Source organism: Galeopterus variegatus, unplaced genomic scaffold, assembly GCF_000696425.1.
Source record: "Galeopterus variegatus unplaced genomic scaffold, G_variegatus-3.0.2 Scaffold3768, whole genome shotgun sequence".
Taxonomy (NCBI): domain Eukaryota; kingdom Metazoa; phylum Chordata; class Mammalia; order Dermoptera; family Cynocephalidae; genus Galeopterus; species Galeopterus variegatus.
This window is the reverse complement of record NW_007729879.1, coordinates 83,227-98,522: the sequence shown is the minus strand read 5'-3', so window position 1 is coordinate 98,522 and position 15,296 is coordinate 83,227. Positions and strand designations below refer to the sequence as shown.

General features: G+C 42.1%; 1 protein-coding gene across 1 annotated transcript in view; it reads right to left on the bottom strand.

The window, feature by feature from the left end:
* SLC30A9 (solute carrier family 30 (zinc transporter), member 9) overlaps positions 1–15,296 on the bottom strand; it is an 80,386-nt gene that overhangs the window by 32,690 nt on the left and 32,400 nt on the right. The window contains exon 7 of the mRNA XM_008585941.1: positions 3,888–3,946. Coding sequence (XP_008584163.1) covers positions 3,888–3,946 — 59 coding nt within the window. The remainder of the gene's footprint in view (positions 1–3,887; positions 3,947–15,296) is intronic.

The following is a 15,296-nucleotide window of genomic DNA, read 5'->3' as shown; positions in this document are numbered from 1 at the left end:
GTTCTGGAGCGCGGCTGTAAAAACAAAACAAAACAAAAAATCTCCAAAATTTCCCGGAAAAGGACTACAATTGGTGTTTCTGACACACCAGAAAATTTCTCCATTATCAAAACCTTTGAACAACTAGGTTTACTTATTTTATTCTTGTTCTTCAAAATTTTCTATTTAAAAGTTGGAGGATGGAAAGTGAGAGTGTATCTGGGTCCTTTTACAGAATCTTGATTGTTTATTTTGTTTCCTTGGAATTCATGTCCTTCCTACTTCCAGAAAAGATCTCAGTCAGCCACATAAAAATTAGTAATAAAGTCATAAAAAACTACACTAAAATTTTTCCATTTCTTGAACAACTTTTTAACTTTTAAAAAAGGAACAGCAAAAACCAACAAGTTTGCTCTAGTTTAACTCTTGACCCCCTGTCCAGATGAAAAACCTCAAGTGAAAATAACGTGTCTAATTCTAAAAGAGACCAAAAGAAAAGGAAACAAAACATGTAGGGAAATATATTCAGGGAAAATATTGTTCTTGAGCTAAATTTTCTTTTCCTGGTCCTTGAATATATACTTCCAATGGTTTTTCTCATATTTTTTTTTTTTTTTTCTTTTGCGATGTTTTTCAGCCAGCTCTGCAGATCAGCATTTTAAAAGAGTACCTCTGTCCTCCATACGAATATCAGAGCAAAAGAGTGAGCCTCTAGCTTCAGCGTTCAGGCCATGCCTTGACAAACAGTGTGAAATCAGATGCTCCAAATTCTGCACTGAACTGCCTTTGGAGTTAAAATAAAGAACTACACAGGGACAAACCTTGCCCATGTGTTTCAACTCACACATCATTTGTAAGCTATAAACTCTGACCATGGGGCCTAGATTTCTGAGTTCTACTGTTTATTGATAAAAAACAGAGGGTGTGTGTTTTATTATAAGAATATGTTGTATTCTTCGGTTGAGTAAAGGAAAAACTCAATGAAATTATTATAGGAACAGTAGAAGATTAATATAGTAAAAACATGATGCTAAGGCAGAAGATAAAGATTTCTTTAGAAGAAAGGTTTGAGAATTTCTGGAGAGAAAGATAAGAAAGAAAATGAGATCTTTAAGATCAGAATAGAATGCAATGATAAGGAAAAAGAGACTCACTGAGCTCAAACCATTCTGATAAAGGTTGTAGAAAAGGGGAAGATGTGTTGGTAGTAATTAGGTCAGAAATAATGACAAGGCCCAAGGAGATCTAACAATAAGAGAATCAAAATCTAAAAAAACCCAAAAGATCACAGGAAGCCAGTATCCACAACCATCCGGGGAAGCATCCTGTCAAAGCCACACATAAATTCTATAATAAAAGTAACCGGTGGGGCCGGCCCGGTGGCGCAATGGAAAGTGTGCTGCTTGGGAGTGCGGCGGCACTCCCGCCGAGGGTTCGGATCCCATGTGGAGACCGGTTCCTGCTCACTGGCTGAGAGTGGTGCGGGCGCAACACTGAGGGTTGCGATCCCGTTGCCGGTCCCCGGTATGGGCGCGACACTGAGGGTTGCGATCCCGTTACCGGTCAGTTAAAAAAGACAAAAAGGAAAAAAAAAAAAAGTAACCGGTGAATTGTCCTTTTTAAAGATCGGAATGGCAAAATGTTGATAATTATTGAAACTAGATATCCAATATCTATTTTCTGTTTTTGTATATTTGAAAATTTTCACAATAAACAAGTTTCATTTATATTGGAACAAGTATAGAAAATTTAGATAAATTTCAGAAAGGACGACCAGGAAAAGCAGGAAAAATTACTCAAAGCACTTTTGGTGCACCTCTAGGTGATACTATTGTTGTTGAGATAAGTATATTAAATGGAAATAAAGGTACTGCCAGTGCTCTGAAGAACCATCCCAAGAAATTCACAGAATTAGAATTCCAAAGGAAGGCGTTAAGAAAGTAGAATATATTAAAGGAGAAATGTATTATGGGGACAATGAAAAATTAGATACCAGAAGGTTAGCTCTGATTGCTCTGATGAGAGAATGCCTTTGGCAGACCCAGACCACTGTGACTTCATATATCTCACTACTGCAGTTCCTATGAGACAAAGAAGAATATAATAGAAATATAAATGCATGGGTCAGAAATAAAAAAAGAAGGCATTTAATTCCAGGAAGCAGGATGAGCGCTATCTGTTTTAGAGAAGAAAAACAACCATCTTCAGTGGGAAAGCAAGCATTCCTAAAAGGAATATGGAAAGAGTAGAGGAAATGAGATACTAGTTTTATCCCATTACTACAAAAAAAAAGGGTGTAACAGAAAGAAATTCTATTCAAAACTTGGAACATTGGAAAGCTGAGGAGCATTAGTCTTAAAAAGGCCTCTACTGACAAAGACTTCAGAAGTCAACAGCTACTACTGAAAACTCTAGTGAGGACGATTGTCCATGTGAAACAGATGTAAGGGTTAGGTGTAAATCTTTCCAAGAGGCAGGTCTCACCAGCTGAAGTTATTCCACAGCAAGAGGCAGTGGCAGCGACCCTCATGGCACATGAGTGAAAATGCTAGCTCATAAGACATGAATGAAGGCTGTACCACTGAAGAGAGTCCACATCCTCAGTGCAGCACCAGGGTGCCAGAAACACAGGGCTCACAGGGGAAATGGAAATGAAAAGGTCTTGAATATAATGAATAAGAAAGAAAAGCATATCAAATAAGATTTGACGAGAGTTGTCATCATTGCCAATTTCTAAACTTTGCAAAAGGTGAGCCATCAGAGAAGATAATTTGTATAGGTAGCCTTTTCCCCAGATATGGCATTAATGTCTTGACAGGAGATCCCTTCCTGCCAAGTTTAAATGGAAAGTCAACTCTGGACACAGACTGCTTGGCATCTTAGAGGTGTTGGTAACTTTGGTAAGAGCGATTTCAGTGGAGTGGTGGGAATGAAAGCCCAATTGGACTGGATACAGGAGAGAGTAAGAAGTGGGACAGTAGAGGAAAACTTTCTATACTTATCCCAATATTAATTTCCTTCTAGTAGGAAGGAAAGCATGGTAATTCAGCACGCATGGAGTTCAGTTAGTAAATCTGGTGATGAAAAGATGAGGCTTTCATCAAACTACATCTATATTTTCAGTGAAGGAGGAAGCAAGGTCAACAGCTAACCAGTGAAGAGTGAGGCTATAGGAAAACTGAAGAGAGAAAAAAATACGCAATAGCTACTTCACAGAGTGGAAGAGTGAATATACTACAAAATGCATAACTGTCAAATAATACTGAGTGTCCATTGACTTTGTATAGTCACTTTTTTTTTTCCTTTTTGTCTTTTTTCGTGACCGGTAACAGGATCGCAACCCTCGGTGTCGCGCCCGCACCGCGCTCAACCAGTGAGCGGACCGGTCTCTATATGGGATCCGAACCCTTGGCGGGAGCGCCGCCACGCTCCCAAGCGCCGCACTCTACCGAGTGCGCCACTGGGCCAGCCCTGTATAGTCACTTTAAAGAAAGAACAATCAAAATGGCTGTGTAACTTTCTCAGCTGGGTTTCTTGGGTACAAGCAGAGAATTAGTTTTTGAATGTTCAACCAGAGTTAGGTGCAGAAAGAGAGAGGAAAAAAGAAATTAAGGGTGTATATGAGAGATATAAATCTTGCTAAATCCTAAGAAGATAAAGTCTTCTCCCTCATCCACTATCTACATGCCTAAGGTTCATAACACAGTTAAGCATTTAAAGAAAACTTACATCCCAATTTTAAAAATTTCAAAAAAATCAGACAAACGAATAGACTGTAATTGAGTAAATTGCAATGTGCTCAGGAAAATCTTAGATTAAGAGAATAGACATACTAGAACTTCACAATACACTGATAATAGGATTTTCCTGCGAAATGCATATACACGTTATTAAAAAGATATCCTTACCTTGGTGTTTCCCAAGAAATCTCTATATTCTCTTAATATTTTTTGGTTTCTAAATAGTCCTATAAGAATTAACAAAGTAAATTTAGGTCATATATATTCCTACAAGTCACAGTATAGATTGACATATTTTTCTCTTTAAGACTATGTTAAATATGCCCTACTAAGTAACACCAAAAATATCAAGGTCTTAAAAAAAATCTAGATTTGTAACACAATTTAAAAATGGGCAAAAAACCTCTACAGATATTTCTCCAAAGATGATATGCAAATGGCCAAAAAGCACATGAAAAGATGTTCAACATCACTAATTACAATAGAAATACAAATGAAAATCACAATGAGATATTCCCTCATACCCATTAAGATGGCTACTTAAAAAAATAAAACAAAATCTAGAAAATAACAAATGTTGGTGAGGATGTGGAGAAACTGGAACCCTTGTGCTGTCGGTAGCAATGTAAAATGGTGCAACCACAATGGAAAACAATATGGAGGTTCCTCAAAAAACTAAAAATAAAATTAACATATAATCCAGCAATCCCACTTCTGAACATATATCCAAAAGAATAGAAAGCAGGGCTTCAAAGAGCTATCTGTATACCCATGTTCATAGTAGCACTATTCACAATAGTCAAGAGGTGAAGCAAACCAAACATCCACTGATGGATGAATGGTTAAACAAAACATAGTATATACACACAATGGAATGTTACTTAGCCTTAAAAAAGGAAGGAAATCCTGCTACAACACGGATAAACCTTGGGGACATTATGCTTAGTGAAATAAGCCAGTTACAAAAGGACAAAAACAAGTATCATATGGTTCTACTTGTATGAGGTATCTAGTCACAGTTATAGAAACAAAAAGCAGAATGGTGGTTGCCAGTGGGTGGGGGGAAGGGAAAAAGGGAGTAGTTGTTCAATGGTTACAGAGTTATAGTTCTGCAAGATGAAAAAGTTCTGGACATCTGTTTCATAATTTTGTGAATATACTTAACATTTCTGAGTTGTTAAATTTAAACATGGTTAAAGATGGTAAATTTTATAAATTTTATGTTCTGTATTTTTTCTTTCTTCTTTTTTTTAACCACAATAAAAAAAAAGGGCTGGGGGAATCTGGATCTACAATGAGATAAAGGCAGTTTGACAAGATTCTCTTCTCAATACTACCTAAAAAAAAAAAAAAAATGCAAGTTCTTTAAGCCCAATATTAAAACAATTTTTCATTTCTACCTCAAAGTTTTAAAATACAAGAAAAAACATTTTTGTATTACCGTGTTTTCTCAAATTGTTATGCTTCAAATATTTCCTTTAACATGTGTAAGACTATTTCACAGTATCATTATTTTAATAGCAAAACACTGGAAACAGCCTATGGAGAAATGGTTGAACAAATTATGGTATATCCAAAAAAAAGTACTATAAAAGCAACAAAGAAATATCTGTATTTGCTGCTATGGGGCATGCCCCAGGTCATACTGTCGAGTAAAAAAAGCAAGAGTAGAAAGCATGTTTAGTATGCTTTATCTATGAAAAGGGAAGGGGAAGGGAGGTTTAATATGAATATGTATGCTTATTTTCTTATATTAAGAAATGAAAAAAAACCCCAAAACTAATTTTTAAAACTGTTACCTATACAAGAGAGAGGGAATAAGGTGTAGAGAACAGAGGTAGAAGCTAGATTTCTCTAAAATATTTTGCGCTATATGTTTGACTTTGGAATCATGCAAATGTTCTACATAATTATAAAATTAAAATAAAATTTTATAAGTCAAAAGCAAAATGAAACAAATGATCCTAACTATAAACCTATTTGATAGTATATCCATATAGAGAGAAATTTCAAGTCACTTTAAAACACAGAAATTTAACTATACATCCCTGTTGGGAAAATGGAACAATCTGGCCAGGCTCCCATAGCCTCAGAGCTGGTTCAAGGTTGTTCCGTAAACATTGTGTGTGTGGGTGGAGTAGGTGTGCCTGCAAGGTGGCGCCGCTTTGTCTGGTGTTTTACTAGCTCGGGTGCCCACCATGCACAGCCATGTTTTTTCCAGACCTGCAGCTTCCAAGGACCATGTGGCCAGTTGCCTAGCTTATAGACCTGCGCGAAGGGGTCTGGTGACCCAGCCTGGCATGTGAAGGGTTTGTGACCCTGTCTGTGAATGGGCTTGAGGGGTCTGGGAGCTCCAGACCCAGTCCTAGCTCAACCATTGGCCCAGTTGGTGCAGGATTACCATCAGGTAAAAGAGCCCAACAACTAGCGTGGTCGCCTAGCTCTACAACTGGCATCACGAACAGGATTAAGAACTAGACAACTGGCACTGTGTGAGGATTCCAAGCCTTAGCCATAACTTAGCAGTAGCCAGACAAACTGGTATAGTCAGGCAGGATTACGCCACATTTGGCGTAGCCTGCCACAGGACTCTGAGCAGGTACAGGAGCTGAAAGCCCTTGGAAGGAGGAGGAAATGTGGCTATTCGTGAATATACTGTGCCCTATGGCCAACCTTCTGTTGACTAGGACCTGGTTGCTTCACACTGTGCTGCAAGGCAGCATAGAACAGGTACTATGGCAGAAAAACCCTCGGGAGGAGGAAGAAATGTGGCTGTCTTTGAGCGTGTGGTGCCCAGTGGCCACTTTTCTGCTGACTGGAGCCTGGCTTTTGCTGCAAACTGATGGAGAGTTGAAGCGGAAAGCAGAGTTGCTGGCGGATGATGTGCAGCTACTGGCAGATTCGAGGCAGAAAGCAGAGCTGTTGGAAGCACGGATAGATATCCTGGAGGATAACGTGCAGGGACTGGCCACTCCTGCCCCTCACACCAAGGAAGAAGACCAACCCAATGGTGAGTTGGGGGAAACTGTGCATCTCCAGGCACGACCTGTTGTGCATGAGAAATTGAGGCACGAACAGCCTATGGGACCAGACGGACAACCGGTGGGTGATCCACAGGTGACCCAGTTCACTACCTATGTCCCGCATACCCAGGTTGAACTGGTTGACTTGGGGAGACAGTTCAGGCAGAAACATGGGGAGACCCTGACTGCTTGGCTGTTGGAGTTATGGGACCCAGGGGTGGATAGTGTAATGTGCTCTGGTGAGAAGATGGAGAAATTGGCCTCCATCACCATGCACCCATCCCTGAGACAGCGGCTTCAGAATAGCCGCAGGTATGCACAAAGGCCAGTTAATCACTCCTTGATGGACTGGGTGAATGCAGCTGCCCAAACCATGTGGGTAAATGCTGGAGAACTGCCCAAGATTGTTAGTAAATGGCAAACGTATGCTGAGCTGGTCCAAATCATTTGAGAGCTGGGGATGCAGGAGTCCATGTTTAATGTGAACACAAGTGGCCCAGACGATGAGAACTTTACAGGCAACATGAGAGACAGTGCTGCGAAATGCCCTGTCAATGTCCTTTGGGTCACTGATGGCCATACTGGCCCCATACACTGGTTGTCCTATACACGAGGTAACAACCATGACAGCCAGCTTGGGTGAAGTAGAGGATAGCAGACATGCAAAAGGGGTCTGAAAGGTGGCTAAGAGCAAACCCCCAAGAAATACTCGGGATTTTATCCCAAAGGAACCAAGCAACACTAGCCGTAAGTAGATGTGGCTTGACTTGCTTGCAGCAGGGGTTGATAAAAAGAAAACTGACTGGCAGCCAGATGCACTTCTGTTTACCTTGTGGCAGCAATTGTGCCCTGAACAGCGTTTCACCAAACGTCAGGAAACGGGTAGCAAGGTACGCTCAGTGGATTTAAAGGACTTTTTGGTTGCTCCTGAAGAGGCAGATGAACTGTTCCATTCCGATTAGGGAGCAGGCCAAGGTACTCATCTTTTGGGGGCAGGCGAGGACTGGAGGCCTCATGTTGAATTGGCAATATATTGGTCGAGGACGAATGTGCAGCATGTTTTGGCACTGGTGGAAACAGGTGCAGAATGTAGCCTGATATATGGCAATCCAGATAAGTTTCCAGGGGCCATGGTTCATATAGATGGCTATGGAGGACATACTACTGAGGTCAAAGCTGTGTCACTGCCATTGGGCATAGGAAGATTACCTCCTCATGTATATACTGTATACATATTTCCTGTAGCTGAATACATTGTGGGTATGGATGTACTTTATGGTTTGCACCTGCAAACAACAGTTGGACAGTTTTGGCTACAAATACGAACAGTAAAGCCTGGGTTACGAGGATATGCTAAACATGACCCACAGGTGTTACCCCAGCCAAGACAAGTAGTTAATGTAAAGCAGTATCGCCTACCAGGAGGACATGCAGAGATAAATGCTACTATATTGGAATTAGAGAAAGTTGGCATTATTTGTCTGGCTCAGAGCCCATTTAATGCTCCAGTATGGCCAGTGAACAAGCCTGATGGTACCTGGAAAATGACTGCAGATTATCAAGAACTGAACAAAGTAGTGCCTCCTTTGTATGCAGCTGTGCCTTCAGTTCATGACTTGATGAATCAGCTGATGACTCAGCTGGGGACTTATCATTATGTATTGGACCTTGCAAATGCTTTTTTCTCCATTCCAATCTCGGCTGATAGCCAAGATCAGTTCGCCTTCACATGGGAAGGGAGACAGTGGACCTTTCAAGTATTGCCCCAAGGTTATCTGCATAGCCCAACCATCTATCATGGTTTGGTGGCTGGGGACCTAGCCATGTGGACTAGGCCCAGCATGGTTACAATGTTTCACTACATTGATGACATGTTACTAACCTCTGATTCTCTTGCAGATTTAACCCAGGCAGCTCCAACGCTGCTAAGTCATTTGCAACAATGTGGGAGGGCCGTGAACACAGCCAAAATGCAAGGACCTGGGCTGTCAGTCAAATTCCTGGGAGTGTTCTGGTCAGATAAGATGAGGGTCACCCCAGAAGCTATTATAGGTAAGATACAGGCATACCCTCGACCCACAACGGTAGCTCAGCTACAGACATATTTGGGACTTTTGGGGTACTGGAGAGTTGTACCCCATATGGCCCAAATGGCACATCCACTATATGCATCGACAAGGAAAGGAGCCCTCTAGAATTGGACTGAGGAATTAAAACAAGCTTATCAGGCTACAAAAAGGGCAATACAGCAAGTACAAGCGGCCAACCCCATGAAGCCATTTGAGTTAGACGTACATATAACCCAGGAGGGGTTAGGATGGGGTTTGTGGCAGAGACAGGACCAATTCCGCACACCTGTAGGATTCTGGTCTCAGCTCTGGAAGGGTGCTGAAGTGTGCTACGCCCTAATAGAAAAGCAGTTAGCAGCTATGTATTCTGCCTTGATAGCCACTGAAGCTATCACAGGAATTGCCAAAGTCCTAGTAAGGATGACATACCCCATAATAGGGTGGCTGCGCATGTGGGCCACCAACCCTAAAATGGGTGTAGCTCAGACTCCCACTTTGTCTAAATGGGGAGCATATACAGAACAAATGAGCACTGTGTCAACGAGTCCTCTGTCCAAAGAGCTGCAAACTGTGCTAGGCCCAGTAGAGGTTGTGGAGGAAACTTTGACACAACCGTTACCCATGGAGGTGGAGGCTACACCTTTCCATGAGGGACAGGGACCTATCACAGAGCAAGTTTAGTATACAGATGGTTCTAGCATGGGACCTTCAGCATCGTGGACAGCGGTTGCTGTCCTGCCCTTAACAGATACCATGTGGTATGAAAATGGTACAGGGCAAAGCAGTCAATGGGCTGAATTGAGAGCAGTATGGATGGTGATAAAAAATGAGCCTGGGCCATTAACCGTCTGTACTGACAGCTGGGCTGTGTACTAAGGTTTAACCCTTTGGATTTCTACTTGTCAGTATCAACAGTGGATGGTAGGCCACCGACCCCTGTGGGGACAAGCCATGTGGCAAGAGTTATGGGAATTGGGGCATGAGAAAAAAGTAACTCTTTCCCACGTCACAGGACACATCCCCTTCATCAAGGAAATGATGAAGCCAATGCCTTGGCTAAGGTAAGATGGCTGGAGAGAGCTCCAGCTGCTGATGTAGCCCAGTGGTTACATCGATTAATGCAGCATGCTGGCAGTAAAACCATGTGGATGGCAGCTCAAAGACGAGTGCTGCCTGTAAAATGGGAAAATGTAGTGAATGCCTGTCGTGCTTGTCCAGTGTGTGCCCAAGAGAGTCTACACCCCTGGCGGATGCCCCATACAGATGGGCAAATAACTCGAGGAAGGGTGCCCCTGACTCAATGGCAAGTGGACTTTATCGGACCACTGCCAAGGTCAGAGAATTTCAGATACATCTTCACAGCTGTTGATACGGCTACTGGTCTCCTGTTTGTAAGGCCTTGTAAGGCCCCAGACCAGGTAAACACTGTGAAGGAATTGAATAGCCTTACTGCTATGTATGGCAGGCCTATAGTTATAGAAAGTGATAATGGAACCCACTTTACTGGACCTGGGGTTCAGAGGTGGGCCTCCCAGTTGTCCATTCAGTGGGAGTTACATGTGCCATATCATCCCAAGGCAGCAGGAATGACTGACCAGTACAATGGCCTTTTAAAAAAGGGACTAAGGCTATCCACCCAACCCCCATCCCTGAAGGGGTGGGCATGGCGATTATGGCCAACAGTAGGAATTCTAAATGAGAGACCCCACAAGGGCGGACCCTCTCCAGTGGAAGCTCTGTTGCATAGGGCTGCAGCACCTATACAGCTGCAAATCACTACTAAAGATAAGCTTTTAAAGCCAGGATAAAGCAAGAATGGAAATATTCTCTTACCAGCCCCAACCTGTGCAACAAGGACAGACAGTACAATGGGAATAGCCTTGGAGGATAAAAGCCCCCCACATAAGCTGGGTTAAACCTACCTACAGGGCCTTTGGGAAAAGGACTAGAGGAAGGCTTGCAAGTTTCACCTTGGCTGACAAGTACTGGCCTCCAAGTAAAGGTGACATGGCCTGGAACAGATGAGCACTCTATTCCAAAGGGCACATTTGTATTATCATTATGGCCAATTATGAGTTCCCCTATACTGTTACATGTAGAACCTAAAGATCCAACAGTGTTAGCAAATAAAGTATGGTATTATAAGTCAGGTAAGATACTTACTCCTGCAACCATCCTTTCTCAGGATGATAAAATGGCATGTATCTTACCAGAGGGGCAAAAACTTCCCCTATTGGTACCAATGACTCTTCTGTCTTTTCGCCTGTAGTGTTCTGGCTGCAGGCACTGTACCAGCGTCACATGATCAATGTGTTGGCCTGCTGAATATGCATTGAACTTCCCATCAGTATGACTGCAGGATTTGCATGGAGGATCACACCAATGGTGACTACTAACCGGACATGCAGCTGACAGTTAAAAGGACAGAACTGCAAGCCTTAAGGTATATTGAATGGACAATAGGTTATGTAAATGTAACGGTCATTTATCCTCGCTAAGGGAACATTGTAGAAGATTTTGAATGCGTAGATTGTACGGCACAGGACTCTGAAGGGGTGGATTGTTGGGAAAATGGAACAGCTCGCCTTGGAGCTGGTTCAGGGTCATTTGGTAAACACCGTGTTTGTGGGTGGAGTAGGTGTGCCTGCAAGGTGGCGCCGCTTTGTCTGGTGTTTTACTGCCGCTGGCGCCCACCCTGCACGGCCATGTTTTTTCCAGACCTGCAGCTTCCAAGGACCGTGTGGCCAGTTGCCTAGCTTATAGACCTGCATGAAGGGGTCTGGAGACCCAGCCTGGCATGTGAAGGGTTGGGACTCTGAAGGGGTGGATTGTTGGGAAAATGGAACAGCTCGCCTTGGAGCTGGTTCAGGGTCATTGGTAAACACCATGTTTGTGGGTGGAGTAGGTGTGCCTGCAAGGTGGCGCCGCTTTGTCTGGTGTTTTACTGCCGCTGGCGCCCACCCTGCACGGCCATGTTTTTTCCAGACCTGCAGCTTCCAAGGACCGTGTGGCCAGTTGCCTAGCTTATAGACCTGCATGAAGGGGTCTGGAGACCCAGCCTGGCATGTGAAGGGTTTGTGACCCAGTCTGTGAATAGGCTTGAGGGGTCTGGGAGCTCCAGACCCAGTCCTAGCTCAACCATCAGCCCAGTCAGCACTGGGCTGGCACTGGGATTACCGGCACTGGGCCAACTGTCGAGCTAGGGCTGGGTCTGGAGCTCACAGACCCCTCAAGCCCGTTCACAGACTGGGTCACAAGCCCTTCACATTCCAGGCTGGGTCGCCAGAGCCTGTTGCACTATGCCAATTGTGCTGCTCTTCTAATGTCAGAATCCTGTCGACACAGCCAATTGCAGAGCTACTCATCTTGTTCATGATGCCAATTGTAAAGCTAGGTGACCATGCCAGTTGTCAGGATCTTTTACCTGCCGGTAATCCTGCCCCGACTGGGCCAACTGTTGAGCTAGGGCTGGGTCTAGAACTCACAGACCCCTCTGAACTCTGTGACCCTGTTCACAGACTGGGTCACAAACCCTAACCATGCCAGGCTGAGTCCCCAGACTCCTCACATGCCAGGCTGGGTCACCAGACCCTTTACACGCAGGTCTATGAGCTAGGTAACCAGCAAACAGGTCCTTGGAAGCCAAAGGTTGGAAAGGCATGGCCGCTTGTGTGGCAGCGGCCGCCCTAGGCAGTAAACTCCAGCCAAGGTGGCGGTGCGGTGCAAGAGCACTAACTCCACCCACAACCTATTCACAGCAAATGCTCAGCAAGATTCTGAACATCTGAAGGGCCCTGACCATTTTCCTATATTTTCCTAACACCATAGTACTAGAGTTGTGACAAAAGGACTTCCGAGCTAACTTGAGGCACTTCCACTGGCCAACACCGGGACAACTTGAGCACTGCTACTTTGCCTACTTTGTTCTTTCCTTGCATGTCTTTTCCTCCCTCTTCCCTTCTCCTTAATCTCCTTCCTATCCCACTGCTCCCCCTCTTGATGCTGAACTCTTTATACTCTCAAGAAACTCTCTCTACCCATTTCTTCCTGTGTTACTGACCATAATTGTCTCACAATTTCCACTTAGAAATTTTGCCAACTCATCTGGGGAAGGAAATAATTTTAAGCCTTTGTCCTGTGCAGAATAAATATAGTCAAAGAATTCAGAATCCTCCTAAATATTTATACTCAAGGGCTTCCAGTTTTATATCCTCTTATCACATTACCAGTCACTCTTTCAAAAGCACAGAAACAAATAAAGTTGGCTGCAATTCTAATGAAACCAATGAAATGGGATGGAAAAATGCTTTTTGTAGAGGTCTTGATAGTGAATATTTTATGCTTTGGAAGCCAAGAGGCAATATAAAGGATATTATGAAAGCACCTAAAAAGAGAAAACAAATTTCCATAAGATTTTTTGACAAAGTGTAAAATAAAATAAAAATGTGAATACAGTTCTTTGTAATACAGGTCTACTAATGAAAAAACGGAATACTTTTTGGGGGGTGAGATAACATTTCACTTAATTGGGATTCAAATTTAGTGTTCCTTACCATCAAAACTGATTGCAAATGTTCATCTGTTAGTGATGATCTGAGATTTTACTACTTCATATTTGAAAATTTCTTTTCTTATAAATAGGTACTGCCAAATACTGACATCAATCCATGAGCATATGATTTTAAGTGAGCATATGCATTTATAGAATTTAATAGAATTTTAGTATATTAAATTCTATTAAAGTCTTCTGTTGATATTTGCCTTTCAGCACATTGTAGATTAATCACTTTCAGTTGAAGGTTAGGTTCCTCAACTGCATGATTCAATGGATTTTGAAACAGAGAAATTTCCTCTGCATTTGCATCATCTGAAAAACACTTCTGTAACTGTAGGTTGGGCCTGAAAAATATATCTGCTGCAGATTCCTATTGTTTAACTTTTAACAGCATGGGAAGTGCATAAGGCAGACTGACATTATTTGTGGTTCAAACAATGAACCTGTTGTTGAAATGACTTTACTTTAGAATAAGTTTTGTATTTAAGCACTGTTTTGCCTTGTAATTTTACATTAAATGCAATTAAGAAAAAAAAAATCAAGTCTGCAGCAAAAGCTAATTTTCAGTCATTCAGTGTTTGATAACAGTGGTTGATGTGTGAGTCTTCTTATTCAGAAAACTTTCAATCTTGAATTTTTCAATCCTGAGCGCAAATATTGCAGTAAACTGCTAAGCCATTGAAATTCTGTAAAGGAGGACAAGTCAAGACAATCAGCTTCTATTTCTGACAAAAAATTCACAGAATAGTGACAATTGTTAAGGCTACAAGAGTGAATGAAGTTTACTATTGACACTATCGGTTCAATAACAAATGACAGATTTATGCATTTTCTGCAATGTACCTGCTGATGACAAGTATTTTATGCAAAATATCTACTGATGAATAGGCTTTAAACATCTTATATTTTCTTTTAATTTAACTTTATTTTGTCAATATACAATGTGGTTGATTATTGTGGCCCATTACCGAAACCTCCCTCCCTCCTCCCACTCCCCCCTCCCTCCCAACAACTTCATATCTGTTCGTTTGTGGTATCAACTTCAAGGAATTGTACTTGTTGTGTCTTCTTCCCTGCCCGCCCCCCAGTTTATGTGTATTTTTAGCTCCCACAAATAAGTGAGAACATGTGATATTTCTCTTTCTGTGCCTGACTCATTTCACGTAATATAATTCTCTCTAGGTCCACCTATGCTGTTGCAAATGGTAGTATTTCATTCCTTTGTTTGCTTGTTTGTTTGTTTTGTTTTTTGTAAAAAGATGACCGGTAAGGGTATCTTAACCCTTGACTTGGTGTTGTCAGCACCAGGCTCTCCCAAGTAAGCAAACCTGCCATCCCTATACAGGGATCCGTACCCCATGGCCTTGGTGTTATCAGCATCACACTCTCCCAAGTGAGCCATGGGCCGGCCCAGTATTTCATTCTTTAAATATCTTATATTTTCACAAGCTTTGTAAATTTGTCCAACTAAGACTTTTTCTGTTCCACACATATTTTCACCACCATCAACTGTAGCACATCTTAGCAGATTCCACTTAAGGTTTACTGAATTAGTATTCATTTAAATATCTTATATTTTCACAAGCTTTGTAAATTTGTCCAACTAAGACTTTTTCTGTTCCACACATATTTCCACCACCATCAACTGTAGCACATCTTAGCAGATTCCACTTAAGGTTTACTGAATTAGTATTCTCCATATCTTTGGTGAAAATATTCTTGCCTGTAGTTGTTCAACACAGACTACTCATAAAGGGTAATTCTTAAGTCACTTCAAACCCAGCACCCACTCCTTGAATAACAAAGACTGAGTAGTATCAACAACATCTGTCAGCTTAAGAGCCAAGGAAAACCACTCAAAATTATTTGCCTTGTTTTTTAATTGACTATTCATTGTCCTAAACTCTGAGCAGCTAGCCTTGTCTAAAGA